Source organism: Heteronotia binoei, chromosome 2 (assembly GCF_032191835.1).
Source record: "Heteronotia binoei isolate CCM8104 ecotype False Entrance Well chromosome 2, APGP_CSIRO_Hbin_v1, whole genome shotgun sequence".
Classification (NCBI taxonomy): domain Eukaryota; kingdom Metazoa; phylum Chordata; class Lepidosauria; order Squamata; family Gekkonidae; genus Heteronotia; species Heteronotia binoei.
This window is the reverse complement of record NC_083224.1, coordinates 184,481,992-184,497,456: the sequence shown is the minus strand read 5'-3', so window position 1 is coordinate 184,497,456 and position 15,465 is coordinate 184,481,992. Positions and strand designations below refer to the sequence as shown.

The window sequence follows — 15,465 nt, the reverse complement described above, 5'->3', positions numbered from 1 at the left end:
CCCCTCAAAAAGGATATTATAGCATTGGAAAAAGTCCAGAAAAAAGGCAACTAGAATGATTCAAGGGTTGGAGCACTCTCCCTATGAAGAAAGGTTAAAGTGCTTGGGACTCTTTAGCTTGGAGAAACATCGACTCAGGGGTGACATCATATAGGTTTACAAGATTATGCATAGGATAGAGAAGGTAGAGAAAGAAGTACTTTTCTCCCTTTCTCACAATACGAGAACTCATGGGCACTCAGTGAAATTGCTGAGCAGTTGGGTTAGAACAGATAAGTATTTCTTCACATGGAATTCACTGCCACAGGAGGTGGTGGTGACTACAAGCATAGCCAGCTTCAAGAGGGGATTGGATAAACATGGAGCAAAGGTCCATCAGTGGCTATTAGCCACAGTGCATTGTTGGAACTCTCTGTCTAGGGTAAGTGATGCTCTGTATTCTTGGTGCTTGGGAGGGGCAACAGTGTAAGGACTTCTAGTGTCCTGGCCTCACTGATGGACCTCTTGATGGCACCTGGTTTTTTGGCCACTATGTAAAGTAAGTAAGTAAAGTAAAGTAAATTTATTTTTATATCCCGCCCTCCCCGCCGAAGGCGGGCTCAGGGCGGCTCACAGACATGGAATACCATGATTTACATAAAATACAATCTAGACAAGCAATTTAAAATACAATTCAGTTACATAGATTGGATAAAATAAATAAAACAACTATTATGGAATTAAAATTAATTAAGGTGCTATAGATCACAATCGTACATAAGATGGCTAGATAGCTACAATTCAGTTTAGTCAGGTTCTGTCTTAAAAGCAAGCTGAAAGAGAGTGGTTTTGCAAGCCCTGCGGAATTGATTCAGGTCCCGCAGGGCTCGTACCATCTCTGGAAGTTGATTCCACCATCGAGGGGCCATTACTGAAAAGGCTTGACTTCAGTCTAGCCTCTCTTGGCCCAGGGATTTTTAAAAGGTTTTGAGAGCTAGATCTCAGTGCTCTCTGGGGAACATATGGGGAGGCCATGGACTGGATGGGCCATTGGCCTGATCCAAAATGGCTTCTCTTATGTTCTTATGTAGCAGGAACTCATTTGCATATTAGGCCACACAGCCCAGCTGTAGCCAATCCTCCAAGAGCTTACAGGGTTTTTAGTACAGGGACTACTGTAAGCTCCAGGATGATTGGCTACATCAGGGGTGGGTGGCATAATATGCAAAGGAGTTCCTGCTAAAAAAAAAAAGAAATAAACCCCGCTCATATGTGCTTGATTGAACATTGCAAATGAAGCAATCTTGATTTGTGGTTGTGCATGCAGTTGTAGCAAAAGTCTTTTCCTGGGGTGCTGAGTAATGCATGCCTGTGCATTGGTACAGTGCCACGGAAAAAGAAGTGACATGCATGTGTACTCTTGCACATTGGTACAAACTCAGGAGAGGGACGGTGGCTCAGTGGTAGAGCATCTGCTTGGGAAGCAGAAGGTCCCAGGTTCAATCCCTGGCATCTCCAAAAAAGGGTCCAGGCAAACAGGTGTGAAAAACCTCAGCTTGAGTCCCCGGAGAGCCGCTGCCAGTCTGAGAAGACAATACTGACTTTGATGGACCAAGGGTCTGATTCAGTATAAGGCAGCTTCATATGTTCATATATGTTCAAACTTCTTTTGCTGTGGTGTTGTGCCATTGGGCCTGAGTGCACACACACCTCAAATCACACAAGTGAAAACTCTGAATGCAATCCTCTGTGCGATTCCATCATAATTACTTTTGGAATTTAAAAAAAAATGGTCGAGGTGAAAAAATGATGGGAAAGAACAAAGAAGCAGCAAACTGTGCAGAATCTAATTCTGGAATTCATTTGTAATTCTGAATGAATGGGGAGTGGAAGGTGGGCAGAAAACATGATGAAGGAAATCTGTTCATCTCCATCTCGAATTCAGTCCCTTTTGGGTGGCTTTTTTGGAAGTTACATTCTGTCTCTTTTGAACTCGTAGCGGTCTCAGACTGCAATAATGAGAATCTCAGAATCTGACTTTCCTCCCGATTCCCTGTTGTAAAGCAGCATTTCCTGGCGAGTCTCGCTTGAGTCTCATCCAAAGCAACCTCCCTCATTTTAATTTTTTTGTCAAACAGCTGTCTGCGAGAGCAGTTGCCAGAATGGAGGCCGGTGCATTGGACCAAATCGGTGCGCATGCGTCTACGGTTTCACAGGCCCGCAGTGCGAGAGAGGTAAGCAATGCATCGATATGGTATTACATTATATATGCCACTTGTGAGCCCTGAGAATCTTTGCATCATCTTGCATCAATATTGGGTGATTCAAAGCCTGACCGATTCAGGGACGAGGTTGCCATTTGGAATGTATTCAGCCCCCACCAAACCCGAATGTTTCAGATCATGGACTAAAGACTGTGCTCTACTAAAATCAAAGCTGGTCCTGCAGATCAATCTGGGAGATTATTTTAGAACAGGGGTGGCCAAACTGCAGCTTGGAAGCCACATGTGGCTCTTTCCCACATATTGTGTGGCTTTTGAAGCCCCCACCACCCTGTTAGCTGCCTTGAAGAAGGCATTTTTCCTCTTTAAATCACTTTTCCAAGCCAAGCCAGCTGGCAGCTTGGAGAATGAATTTAAAGTTAGTTAAGGTTTAGGTTTATTGGATTTATTTCCCGCCCTCCCCACCGAAGCAGGCTCAGGGTGGCTCACAACCAGTAAGATAAGAACAATTGAAAAGTTAAACAATTAAAGCAATTTAAACAGTTAAAACAGTTAAGAACAATTAAAACAATCTGGTGCTTATCATATTTGATATTCTGATATTTGATAGTTGCTTTCTTTCCACCTCTCCCTCCCTTTCTCCATCTGTTTTCCTTCCTTCCTTCCTTCCTTCCTTCCTTCCTTCCTTCCTTCCTTCCTTCCTTCCTTCCTTCCTTCCTTCCTTCCTTCCTTCCTTCCTTCCTTGAGCCAGTTTGGTGTAGTGGTTAAGTGTGCAGATTCTTATCTGGGAGAACCGGATTTGATTACCCACTCCTCCACTTGCAGCTGCTGGAATGGCCTTGGATTAGCCATAGCTCTCATAGGAGTTGTCCTTGAAAGGGCAGCTTCTGGGAGAGTTCTCTCAGCCCCAACCACCTCACAGGGTGTCTGATGTGGGGGAAGGAGATAAAGGAGATTGTAAGCTGCTCTGAGACTCTGATTCAGAGAGAAGGGCAGGGTATAAATCTACGGTCTTCTTCTCCTTCCTTCCTCCCTCTCCCTCCCTCAAGCATCTGATGTTTACGTCTTGCAGCTCTCAAACATCTGATGTTTATTCTGTGTAGCTCTTACGTTAAGCAAGTTTGGCTGCCCCTGTTCTAGAACCACGCAGGTCTTTTAGGAGGTAACTGTTAACAGACAATAGTGTATTTAAGCTTCTTCCCTGGCCATGAAAGGAAATCGGTGGGTGGAGCTCATTCACTCTCTGGTTTCTGACGCAAAGACCAGATTACTAAACCCTCAAGCTACCTACACCATACAGATGCTATGAGGGGCTGGGTGAAGGCAGGGGTAGATTAGCTATTAAGGTCACTGGGAAAAGTGACCTCATGGCCTGAGTGACCCATCCTCACCAAGGGCCCCCCTGGCACAAGGGGAATCTTGCCTCACGCAGGGCGTTGCCAGGCAAAACAAATCTTCCCTCCCCTCCCTTGAGTGGCCCTCCATATGTTGAGCGAATGAATACAATCAACAGGATGGGGTGCACGATAAACAATTTGGGCTGTAGAACTCATCCAGAACCTAAAAACAGAACCGAAGCAAAGTGTCTGTCTTAACACAATGCATTAAATGATACAAAAATATCATGGTAGGATCCTGGTTTCAGTAAGCCAAAGACAGCCGTGCCCGGATCTGAACGGCCCCGGCTAGCTCAATCTTGTCAGATCTCTGAAGCTAAGCAGGGTTGGCCCTGGTGAGTATTTGGATGGGAGACCTCCAAGGAAGTTCATGGTTGCTACAGAGAGGCAGGCAATGGCAATCCACCTTCTCCCTTCCCCTTCTTTTCTCCTCTCCTCTCACCTTCTCTTCTCTCCTCTCCTCTCCTCTTCTCCCCTCCCTTCCCTTCCCTTCCGTTCTCCTCCCCTCCCCTTCTTTTCTCCCCTTCCCTTCTCCCCTCCTGTCCTCTCTCCTTCCCTTCCCTTCTTTTCTCCTCTCCTCTCCTCTCCCATCTTCTCCACTCCTCTCTTCCCTCCCCTCCCCTTCTTCCCTCCCTTCCCCTTCTTCCCTCCTGTCCTCTCTCCTTCCCTTCCCTTCTTTTCTTTTCTCCTCTCATCTCCTCTCCCATCCCCTCCAATCTTTTCTTCTCTTCCTTCCCCTTCTCCCCTCCTGTCATTCCCTCTCCTCTCCTCTCCTCTCCTCTCCTCTCCTCTCCTCTCCTCTCCTCTCCTCTCCTCTCCTCTCCTCTCCTCTCCTCTCCTCTCCCCTCCCCTCCCCTCCCCTCCCCTCCCCTTCTCTGCCATGGCTCACCATTTCCTGAGACCCAGAAGGGAGAGAAAGAGCTTCCTTCTATCCAAGTAAGGGGTTAACCATCTGTTGCTTTCTGGTACGGTTGGGGGGGGGTGTTGCAACTCAGCCACAGTGCCAACCACCCCAAATGCAGGAGCACATCAGGAGCAAGCTTAATCTGACCTTTTTCTCCTGGACCCACCAGGTTTCTACATGAAAGACATTTTTCCCTCTGGGACAGCATCCAGATTTGGAGCTTCCCCCAGGCATGCTTGAACTCCACATCTCGGTAAAAGCCAGGAGGACCATAGAGATAAAGGTTATAGTGACACAGAGAGAGAGAGAGAGAGAGAGAGAGACAGACAGACAGACAGACAGACAGACTGAATTTCTGGTATCAAATTAAAAGTAGATATTGGCTTCAGTTCTGAGATTCAGTGTGGTGTAGTGGTTAAGAGTGGCAAACTCTAATCTGGAGAAGTGGGTTTGATTCCCCACTTCTCCACATGAAGCCAGTTGGGTGACCTTGGGCCAGTCCCAGCTCTCTCAGAACCCTCTCAGCCCCACCTGCCCCACAAGGGCAGGGGAAAGAAAGGCAATTGTAAACTGCTTTGAGGCTCCTTAACATGGAGAAAAGTGGAGTATAAAAACCTACTCTTCTTCTGTATGGCTACCAAACATATCGGCTAAGGATACATTCTTGATCATGAAAACCCTCTCAAATGTGCAACCAGGAATTCTATATAAAGACCAGATCACCTGGAGAAAATGACCACTTTGGAAGGTGGGCTAGGGTATTAAACCCCATTGAAGTCTCTCCCCTCCACAAAAACCTGACTTCCTTAGGCTCCACCCCGAAAATTTCCATCTGGAGCTAGGGTTGCCACATCCTACCTGGCTCAGTGCATGCGGCACAATGACTGAAACTGACATCATCATGCCAGGCATGTTGCAAGGGAGACACTCTAGCAATTTGGTTAAAAACTCTATGGTGGCATAGAGTTTTTACCCAAATTGCTAGAGCATCCCCCATGCAATGTGCCTGGCATGATGTCGCCGCGTCCAGGTGACATCACTGCACCAGGCACATCGCTCACAACAGAGCTCTTTGGCGGTGGGGATCCCCCCAGGGGCCAGCTCTGTGCAGGCGGGTTGGGGGCCCCCAAACCAGGGGAACCCCCAACCTCAGCGGGAGGCTGGGAACCCTACCTGGAGCTAGGTGAAGCAGATGGGTATAGGCAAAGCTTTTTTTGTCAAAAAAACTCAGCAAAACTCATTTGCATATTAGGCCACACCCCTGACATCACCATTGTTTCACACAGGAACCCGTTTGCATATTAGGCCACACCCCCAATGTCAAACCAGCCAGAATTGCATTCTTGTGTGTTCCTGCTCAAAAAAAAAAAAGCCCTGGGTATATGTCTATCAAGCCTATGCTCAAGTATATGTCTATTGTTTTCCCTGCTCTGCCTAAAAGTTGTAGAAGACTGCAGATTTATACCCTGCCCTTCTCTCTGAATCAGAGACTCACATCAGCTTATAATCTCTTATATCTTCTCCCCCCACCCACAACAGACACCCTGTGAGGTGGGTGGGGCTGAGAGAGTTCTCACAGCAGTTGCCCTTTCAAGGACAACTCCTACAAGAGCTATGGCTGACCCAAGGCCATTCCAGCAGCTGCAAGTGGAGGAGTGGGGAATCAAACCCAGTTCTCCCAGATAAGAGTCCGCGCACTTAACTACTATACCAAAGTGGCTATTTGGAATGGGGTTTTTTGGTCATGGAATCAGCTCGGGGCCAATACACCTTCCCCCCTCCCCCAATATCCATGGCTGGATCATTTTTTGCTCCGCCCCTTGACTGCTTCTCAGGATCCAATTCTGTCAAGCATTCCAATCCCAGAATCCTTAGGACATGTGTCTTTTATTCCGGCCTGTGTATACCACAGAGATAACTTAATTCTTAAAAGCTATACAAAAAGAATATGTTCGATGGCATCGTTCCCAGAACCCTGGGAATCGCTGTATTTAAGGGGCTGGAGAAGTCCCCAGTCCTTCCTTATCCCTCCCCCCCAAACTTCCCGCCCCCAACAGTCAACATTGCTCGGGGAAATCATACCCATGAAACCAGTTTGCAACCGGTTTCCATTTGGCACCACAAACGGATTCCTCTTCTAAGGGGGCTTTTGTAACCAGACGGCTTTTTGATCCGGAACACATGGCATGGATTTGGGGAGAGGCTGTGCAGTTTGTACATGCGTGTGTTTGTGCGCTTGTTGGACTCCTTTGGAAGGGATTGTGTAATGAACGAGAGCTTTGAATCAAAAGGGCTTTTTTTTATTCCTCCCCCTTTTCTTTCTTTCTTCTGTTTTTTTGCTATGCTTGTGGTGAATGCATTTGGCCAGGACTCATAGATGAAACAAGGCTCACAGCTGTGTGTATACCGTTTGGCTTCTGCCAAGACAAATAGACCAGAGATAGGCGGGAAAGTTTTGAAGCACCCTTTCCTTGCAGGTTCTGTCTGGCTTCTGGCATTTCCTTAAAGCTTCTAGGGTTGCCAATCTCCAGGTGGTGACTGGAGATCTCCTGGAATGACGACTGATCTCCCAATGACAGATCAGTTTTCCTGAAGAAAATGGCCACTTTGGAAGGTGAACTGTATGGCATTATCAGGGCATTTGCCTAGGACGTCGGCAGGGCAGAGGTGCCAAAATTGGCCCTCGCCCTTATTCCCCTCTCCCTCCCAGTTTTAATCCCCGGGTGTAATGCAGTGAAGTGCTGTACTCCTGGGGCTCTTTCAAGGCCGCCCCCCCCCCCCACCGATCAGCTGATTGGTGGGTAAAGCACAGAGACCAGCAGCTCCCAGGGCTCATTCAAGGCTGCCCCCCTGCCGATCAGCTAATTGAAAGGTAAAGCAGTGCAGAGGCTGGTGGCTCCTATGCTGGCCTTCCACATGCTCACCAGGATCAGCGCTGTGGCAGCAGCAGGAAGGATGAGGAGCTAGTGAAAAAGCGGCCGCTACCGCTGCCTCCTCCCACTTCCTTCCCATGCAATCCAGGGAGGAAGTGGGGAGGAGGCAGTGACGGCAGCCACTTTTTCAGCTGCTCCTCGTCCTTCCCACCGCCACTGCCCCAGCGCTGATCCTGGTGAGCATGTGGAAGGCCAGCATAGGAGCCACCAGCCTCCGCACTGCTTTACCCGTCGATTAGCTGATCGGCAGGGGGGCAGCCTTGAAAGAGCCCCGGGAGCATGGCGCTTCATCACGCTTCACACGAACATTAAAACTGGGAGTGGGGAGGGAAGGGGAGGCACCGTGGAGGGGCACGGCGCGGGGTCAGAGGGGCGAGGCTGTCTGGGGCACCATGCGTCCTAGAGCCGGACCTGAGTACCCGCTGCAAAAAAAGCCCTGGGCATTATACCTCATTGAAGTCCCTCCCCTCCCCTCAGGCTGCACACCCAAAATCTCTGGATGCTTACCAACCTGAAGCTGGTAAGCCTGTTTCCGGCATCTCCCCGTGGGCAGGGGGTTGCTCTCCTCCTGATTCAGTGGGATACCTGGCTTTTCTCGCCAAAGCATCAAACTCTCTCAGGGGTGACCAAACTTGCTTAACGTAAGAGCCACATAGAATAAATGTCAGATGTTTGAGAGCTGCAATATATGAATGTCAGAGGAAGGAAGGAAGGAAGGAAGGAAGGAAGGAAGGAAGGAAGGAAGGAAGGAAGGAAGGAAGGAAGGAAGGAAGGAAGGAAGGAAGGAGGGAAGGGAAGGGAAAGGAAAGGAAAGGAAAGGAAAGGAAAGGAAAGGAAAGGAAAGGAAAGGAAAGGAAAGGAAAGGAAAGGAAAGGAAATAGATGGGGGAGGGGCAGGTGGAAGGGAAGCCACTTTATCTTTAAATGTATTCTCCAAGCCACTGGCTGACTTGTGTTGGAGCAGTGATATAAAGAGAGAAACGTCTTCTTCAAGCTTGCTGATGGGGTGGTGGGGGCTTTGAGAGCCACACAAATATGTGTGAAAGAGCCACAGTTTGGCCACCTCTGAACTTTCTCATAGTGATGCTCGACATGGAGAAACTAGAGAGAGAAGAGCAGTATTCTTCTCCTTCTCTTTCCCACCTGAATTCTGAAAAGTGGGGACATCCACGGTGCCATCTGATGCAGGATTACTCAAGCCGAAACCCACTGAAACAGGCTTCATAACACTGCACTGCCAGTTTCCAATTAAAATGTAATCGCTGGATGGAGCCTTCATATTCAGTCTACCCCTGAATGCCACCTGCTAGGCCCAAACAGCCGAGGAACATAGGGCAGCATTAGGATTCTTTTAGAGCATCGTTTATGTGAAACGTACATGAAGTTCCGGATGAGCTCGGAATGAGTTCTGAATCACCTTTTCTTGCTTCCGGATCCTTCGTTGCTACATTATTTAATTCTGAATTTCACACATGCACGTGTTGCCCCAGCTGTCCCTTTTATGCGAATATGCATGAGGTTTTCTGTGACTACATGCCCATGTATGTTGAGAAAACAAAGCCATTTGAATGTGTTGACGCACGCTGTATTAGGATTAGTTTTGACTTGTGTTTTACCAATGCCTGGGGACGCTCATGCCCACTAGTCAAATGTTGCATGCAAAGAAAATGGCTTTTGTTTTGTGCTTTATCAAAGCACAGGAGTACAGCCCTGACCTGGATAGCCCAGGCAAGCCCAATCTCGTCAGATCTCAGAAGCTAAATGGGGTCGACTCTGACAAGTATTAGAATGGGAGACCTCCTTGAAATACCAGAGGCGGGGCAGGCCTTTGTTCAGCCACCTCTTTAAATATCCTTCAGGCCCCCAGTAAAGGTCAATAACCAGAGGTCACCATGAATTCCAGGAGCATGTACACACACAACCAGGGAGTTTTTTGGTAGAAAAAAAAATGGGTAGAAAAAGCCCAGCAGGAACTCATTTGCATATTAGGCCACACCCCTTGATGGCACCATTGTTTCACACAGGGCTTTTTGTAGAAAAAGCCCAGCAGGGACTCATTTGCATGTTAGGCCACACCCCTTGATACCAAGCCAGCCAGAACTGCACTCCTGTGCATTCCTGCTCAAAACAAGCACTGCACGCAGCACACTCTCTCACACATATGCACACAGGGCTTTTTTGGTAGAAAAAGCCCAGCAAGGACTCATTTGCATATTAGGCCACACTAGGGTTGCCAATCCCCAGGTGGGGGCAGGGGATCCCCCGGTTTGGAGCCCTCCCCCCACTTCAGGGTCATCAGAAAGTGGGGGGGGGGACATGTCTGCTGGGCACTCAATTATTCTGTATGGAACCGATTCTCATAGGAAATAATGGAGAATTGATCCATGGGTATCTGGGGTTCTTGGGGGAGCTGTTGTTTGAGATAGAGGCACCAATTTTTAGCATAGCATCCAATGCTTCTCCTCAAAACACCCTCCAAATTTCAAAAAGAGTGGACCAGGGGGTCCAGTTCTATGAGCCCCCCAAGAAGGTGCTCCTCTCCATTATTTTCAATGGAGAGAAGGCATTTAAAAGGTGTGCGGTCCCTTTAAATGTGGTGGCCAGAACTCCCTTTGGAGTTCAGTCATGCTTGTCACAATCTTGCTCCTGGCTCCACCCCTAAAGTCTCCTGGCTCCACCCTCAAAGTCCCCAGGTATTTCTTGAATTGGACTTGGCAACCCTATTATCTCCTGCTTAGCTTGAGAAAAGTAGCTAGAGGAATTCCCTGGAGATGCCCAGGGACGGCATTTGGAGTCAGCGTCCTGCTCTGTTGTAGCTCCCACCCCCAAGCATTCTTTGGTAGATGTCCAGGAAGCCAAAACCACAAAGTAGCACAAAGTGGAATAGGAGAGAGAGGAACTGGGCCTTAATTGAAGAAACTGTCTGCTTAAGAACAACTTTTTTAAAGGGGGTGGGGAGGAGAGAGAGAGTCAGAGTCTCCAGCTGTCCATTTCCTGAGCCTAACCAATACTATGGGGGTGGGGGTTGTGTTTTGCCTACCTGACAGTGGTTAAATCCCCCTTTGGGAATCAGACTATGGTGGGGTTGCCAAGTCCAATTCAAGAAATATCTGGAGACTTTGGGGGTGGAGCCAAGATCGAGGCTGTGACAAGCATAATTGAACTCCAAAGGGAGTTCTGGCCATCACATTTAAAGCGACGACACACCTTTTCAATTCCTTCCTTCCATAGGAAATAATGAGGGATAGGGGCACCTTTTTTGGGACTCATAGAATTGGACCCCCTGGTCCAATCTTTTTGAAACTTTGTGGGTATTTTGGGGAGAGGCACTAGATGCTATACTGAAAATTTGGTGCCTCTAACCCCAAAAACAGACCCCCCCAGAGCCCCGAATACCCGTGGATCAATTCTTCATGATTTTCTATGGGAATAAATTTCCATAGGGAATAACAGAGTTCCCAGCAGACATTTCCCTCCCCTCCCCCCGCTTTCTGATGACCCTGAAACGGAGGGAGGGTCTCCAAACCGGGGGATCCCCTGCCCCCACCTGGGGATTGGCAACCCTAGACTATGGGCTGTGCCAGAAAGGAGGCAGGCAGAAACCAACTGGGCGCTCTGGTGCCAGGGGTGTTGCACGTATGCCTGGCTACAGGGGTGTCGAACTCATTTGTTATGAGGGACGGAATTGACATAAATGAGACCTTGTCGGCTGGGCCATGTCGGGTTGGGCCAGGCCATGCCTGATTTGGCCCCCGAGCTGCATTTAGACACCCCTGTACTAGACATTTGAGGTGGCCATGAGACCAAGGGAGGGGAGCCATCCTCACTCATTGAAGTGGTTCAAATCGACCCGCTCCTGGTTCCAAAATGGATGCTCCAAACGGCTATGCATTGGCAGGCAGTGGCCAAAAGTGCCAAGAAATTGCCGACCGTAAGCAGGCACCTGGCAAGCATACTACTTCCCCTGTTTCCCCCTCCCCGCAGCTGACTAGTATTCAGAGACCAACTGCTTCTAAACATGGAGTTTCCATTTCACGACCATGGCACTGACGGGCTTGCCCTTCGAAAACAAATCTAATCCCTTGAAAAAAACTCTCTAAACCAACAGCTGTCACGTCTTGAGATAGAGTTACCAGATCCCTCTGGCAACCGGTGGGGAAGTAGGGTTGCCAGATCGAGGTCAGGACTGGCCCTAGGCTGTGGCACCGTAGGCAAGGCTAACTTCTGGTGCCCTCCCCCCGCACGGATAATGTCACCGAGGCACATGGGGCCTCCCCCAATTTGGCACCCCCAGAAGGGCGGCACCCAAGGCAATTGCCTAGTTTGCCTAGTGGCAGGTAGGGTTGCCAGTGCCCAGGTGGGGGCAGGGGATCCCCCGGTTTGGAGACCCTCCCCCCGCTTCAGGGTCATCAGAAAGCGGGGGAGGGGAGGGAAATGATTGCTGGGAACTCCATTATTCCCTATGGAGATTTATTCCCATAGAAAATCATGGAGAATTGATTTGCAGGTATCTGGGGCTCTGGGGGGGGCTGTTTTTTGGGGTAGAGGCACCAAATTTTCAGTAGAGCATCTAGTGCCTCTTCCCCAAATACCCCCCAAGTTTCAAAAGGATTGGACCAGGGGGTCCAATTCTATGAGCCCCAAAAGAAGGTGCCCCATCCTTCATTATTTCCTATGGAAGGAAGGCATTGAAAAGGTGTGCCGTCCCTTTAAATGTGATGGCCAGAACTCCCTTTGGAGTTCAATTATGCTTGTCACAGCCTTGATCTTGGCTCCACCCCTAATGTCTCCTGGCTCCACCCCCAAAGTCCCCAGATATTTCTTGAATTGGACTTGGCAACCCTAGTAGCAGAGCCGGTTCTGATCAAGGAAACTCCTGGGCATTTGGAGATGGAGCCTGGAGGCAACAGAGACGTGAGTGGGGTACAAAGCCATGAAGTCTACCCTCCAAAGCGTCCATTTTCTCCAGGTAAATGGATCTCTGTAGTCTAGAGATGAGCTGTAATTCCAGGGGATCCCCAGGTTCCACATGGAGGTTGGCATCCCAGTCTTGGGACAGCGAGTTCCATGTATTTCTTATGCACTGCACTCAGAATGGGTTTCTTTTGTCTGTCCTACTCCCAATGGCAGTGTGGCCAGCTCTTCCTCTATAGCAGGAGAGCTCTCGCCGGCAACCCATTTTGGGTAGTGGGAGAAAAAAAAATGCTGCCAGCCCACATAATGTGATGTCACTTCTGGGGGGGGGGACCTGGAAATGGTGTCCCGTTGCTCTAGGAATTACCGGAAACTTGGTGGTTTACCACAGAGATTCTGGTGATTTCTAGAGTCACGTGACATCACTGCTGGTTTCCGCCATAAGGGATGTCACATCCAGTGCAGTGCCAACACCCCCCATGACCCCGTCTCCTGCCAGCTATCAACTGTACTCCATTGCCTGAGATAGTGAAATGACCTGTGACTCCTAAATCTGTTCACAAGAGCGTCCCAAGTACAAAGAGACCTGAGAGATGTTGTTCCTAGTTGGAGAACTAGTTGGAGAACTAGTTGGAGAACTGGCATTTTTTTTTTTTTCATTTTTATATTCAGGGCTTTTTTGTAGCAGGAACTCCTTTGCATATTAGGCCACACTCCCTGATGTAGCCAATCCTCCAAGAGCTTACAAGAAGAAGAAGACTGCAGATTTATACCCCGCCCTTCTCTCTGAATCGGAGACTCAGAGCGGCATATAATTTCCTATATCTTCTCCCCCCACAACAGACACCCTGTGAGATGGGTGAGGCTGAGAGGGATCTCACAGCAGCTGCCCTTTCAAGGACAACTGCTGCGATAGCTGTGGCTAACCCAAGGCCATTCCAGCAGTTGCAAGTGGAGGAGTGGGGAATCAAACCCGGTTCTTCCAGATAAGAAGACTCTTAAGAGTCTCCCAGATAAGACTGTTAATACAGGGCCTACTGTAAGCTCCAGGAGGATTGGCTACATCAGGGGTGTGTGGCCTAAAGGAGTTCCTGCTACAAAACCCTGTTTATATTTATGTATTCATGTGTGGCTGCGATCAGACAGGCATTTTTGGCCCAATATAGTTGCTTTCACCTAAAGGATTAAAAGGCATTCCCCAGTCATACTCACCCCATCGTAAGACAAGGTGGAGACGGAATAAATAGGCAGTAGTTGAATTCTGGTGCTAACGGATCCCTGAGCATTCATCTCGCATTTCCAGATGCCTGAATTCCCCCAGTGTGCACTCGAACTGGTTTGGAAATGTGAACCTTTAGGTCTGGTTTTGCCATGCTGTTTTTCAATGGAAAAATCTCCATCATAAAATGTAATGGAGTATTTAGCACCATCTCTGGGGCTTTCCTTTTTTGTAGCAGGAACTCCTTTGCATATTAGGCGACACCCCCCTGATGTTGCCAATCCTCCAAGAGTTTACAGGGCTCTTAGTACAAGGCCTACTGTATGCTCCAGGAGGATTGGATACATCAGGGGTGTGTGGCCTAATATGCAAAAGCGTTCCTGCTATAAAAAAAAGTCCTGGCCACCTTCAAAGCGCCACAAGCATCCAGTCTGACTGCAGCCTGTGTATGTATGTGTCTGCACCTGGAAGTCATGGTGAGCTCTGGTGACTGACCCCCTACTGGGGCCTGGAGGATATTCAGGGAGGTGGCTGAATAAAAAGGCATTCCCCAGTCATACTCACTCCATCGTAAGGCAAGGTGGAGACGGAATAAATAGGCAGTAGTTGAATTTTGATGCTAATGGATCCCTGAGCATTCATCTTGCATTTCCAGATGCCTGAATTCCCCCGGTGTGCACTCGAACTGGGGCCTGAAGGATATTCAGGGAGGTGGCTGAATAAAGCCTGCCCCTGCCCCCCGACTGCTAGTATTCCAAGGAGGTCTCCCATCCAAGTACTTTCCAGCCCAGCTTAATGCAGCCCTGCTCCATTACATTACTGAATGCCATCCTTAAACTGTATGGAAATTAGCACCAAGTTGTTTTAAAATTGTTTCAATCTAATATTTAATTTAACTGCTTTTATTGTTACTCGATTATGTATTGTGAGCCACCCTGAGCCTGCTTCGGTGGGGAGGGCGGGATATCAATCAAATAAACTAAACTAAACTTAGCTTCCGAGATCTGATGAGATCAGGCTTTTCTGAGCTATCCAGTTCAGGGTGATTGTGTGTACGTGTGTGTTACTGCACATATGTAAGTATGAAGCTGCCTTATACTGAACCAGACCCTCAGTCCATCAAAGTCAGTATTGTCTACTCAGCCTGGCAGCAGCTCTCCAGGGCCTCAAGCTGAGGTTTTCCATGCCTATTTGCCTGGACCCTTTTTAGTTGGAGATGCCAGGGATTGAACCTGGGACCTTCTGCTTACCAAGCAGATGCTCTACCACTGAGCCACCATCTCTCCCGTAAAAGCCACCTGGAAGTCATGGCAACCTCTGGGACTGACCCCCTACAGGGGGCCTGGAGGACATTCAAAGAAGTGGCTGGATAAAGCCTGCCCCTGTTCTCCTGACTGCTGGTATTCCAAGGAGGTCTCCCATCCCATTGCCAGAGTCGACCCTGCTTAACTTCTGAGATCTGGCAAGATCAGACTGGGCTCTTTAGGTCAGGGTGAGAACTGGTCTCCCTACTGACTCCCCTCCCCTCCACTTCAGTTTGTCTGGAATGAAGAGAAAACTGTTTTCAAGTGGTTCATCAGTGGCATTTATTGCCATGGAGACTATTTAAAAAATTACTGCAATTCTTCTGGTGCATGCTGGTTTTGTTCTAAAGACAGAACTGATTTGTTTCATATGTGCTTTGGGTATGCAGATGTGCACAGACTTGTTGGGAAATGGTGGTAGCCACAAGATTTGAAGTTCTGGGAACTGTTTTGCCTCAAGTGCCCGGGACACTGCTATTAAATTATGTTCCAATGGTAAATCCCTTGGCTCCAGAAGCGATGAAAAATGTGTTAATCATAGCCAGGCTGGTGCTGGTCAACCACAGGAAAATGAAATTATTATTTTTTTAAAGA

General features: G+C 48.5%; 1 protein-coding gene across 1 annotated transcript in view; it reads left to right on the top strand.

Moving 5' to 3' along the window:
• Nucleotides 1–15,465, top strand: part of FBN3 (fibrillin 3) — a 209,496-nt gene that overhangs the window by 35,496 nt on the left and 158,535 nt on the right. The window contains exon 6 of the mRNA XM_060232635.1: nt 2,118–2,213. Coding sequence (XP_060088618.1) covers nt 2,118–2,213 — 96 coding nt within the window. The remainder of the gene's footprint in view (nt 1–2,117; nt 2,214–15,465) is intronic.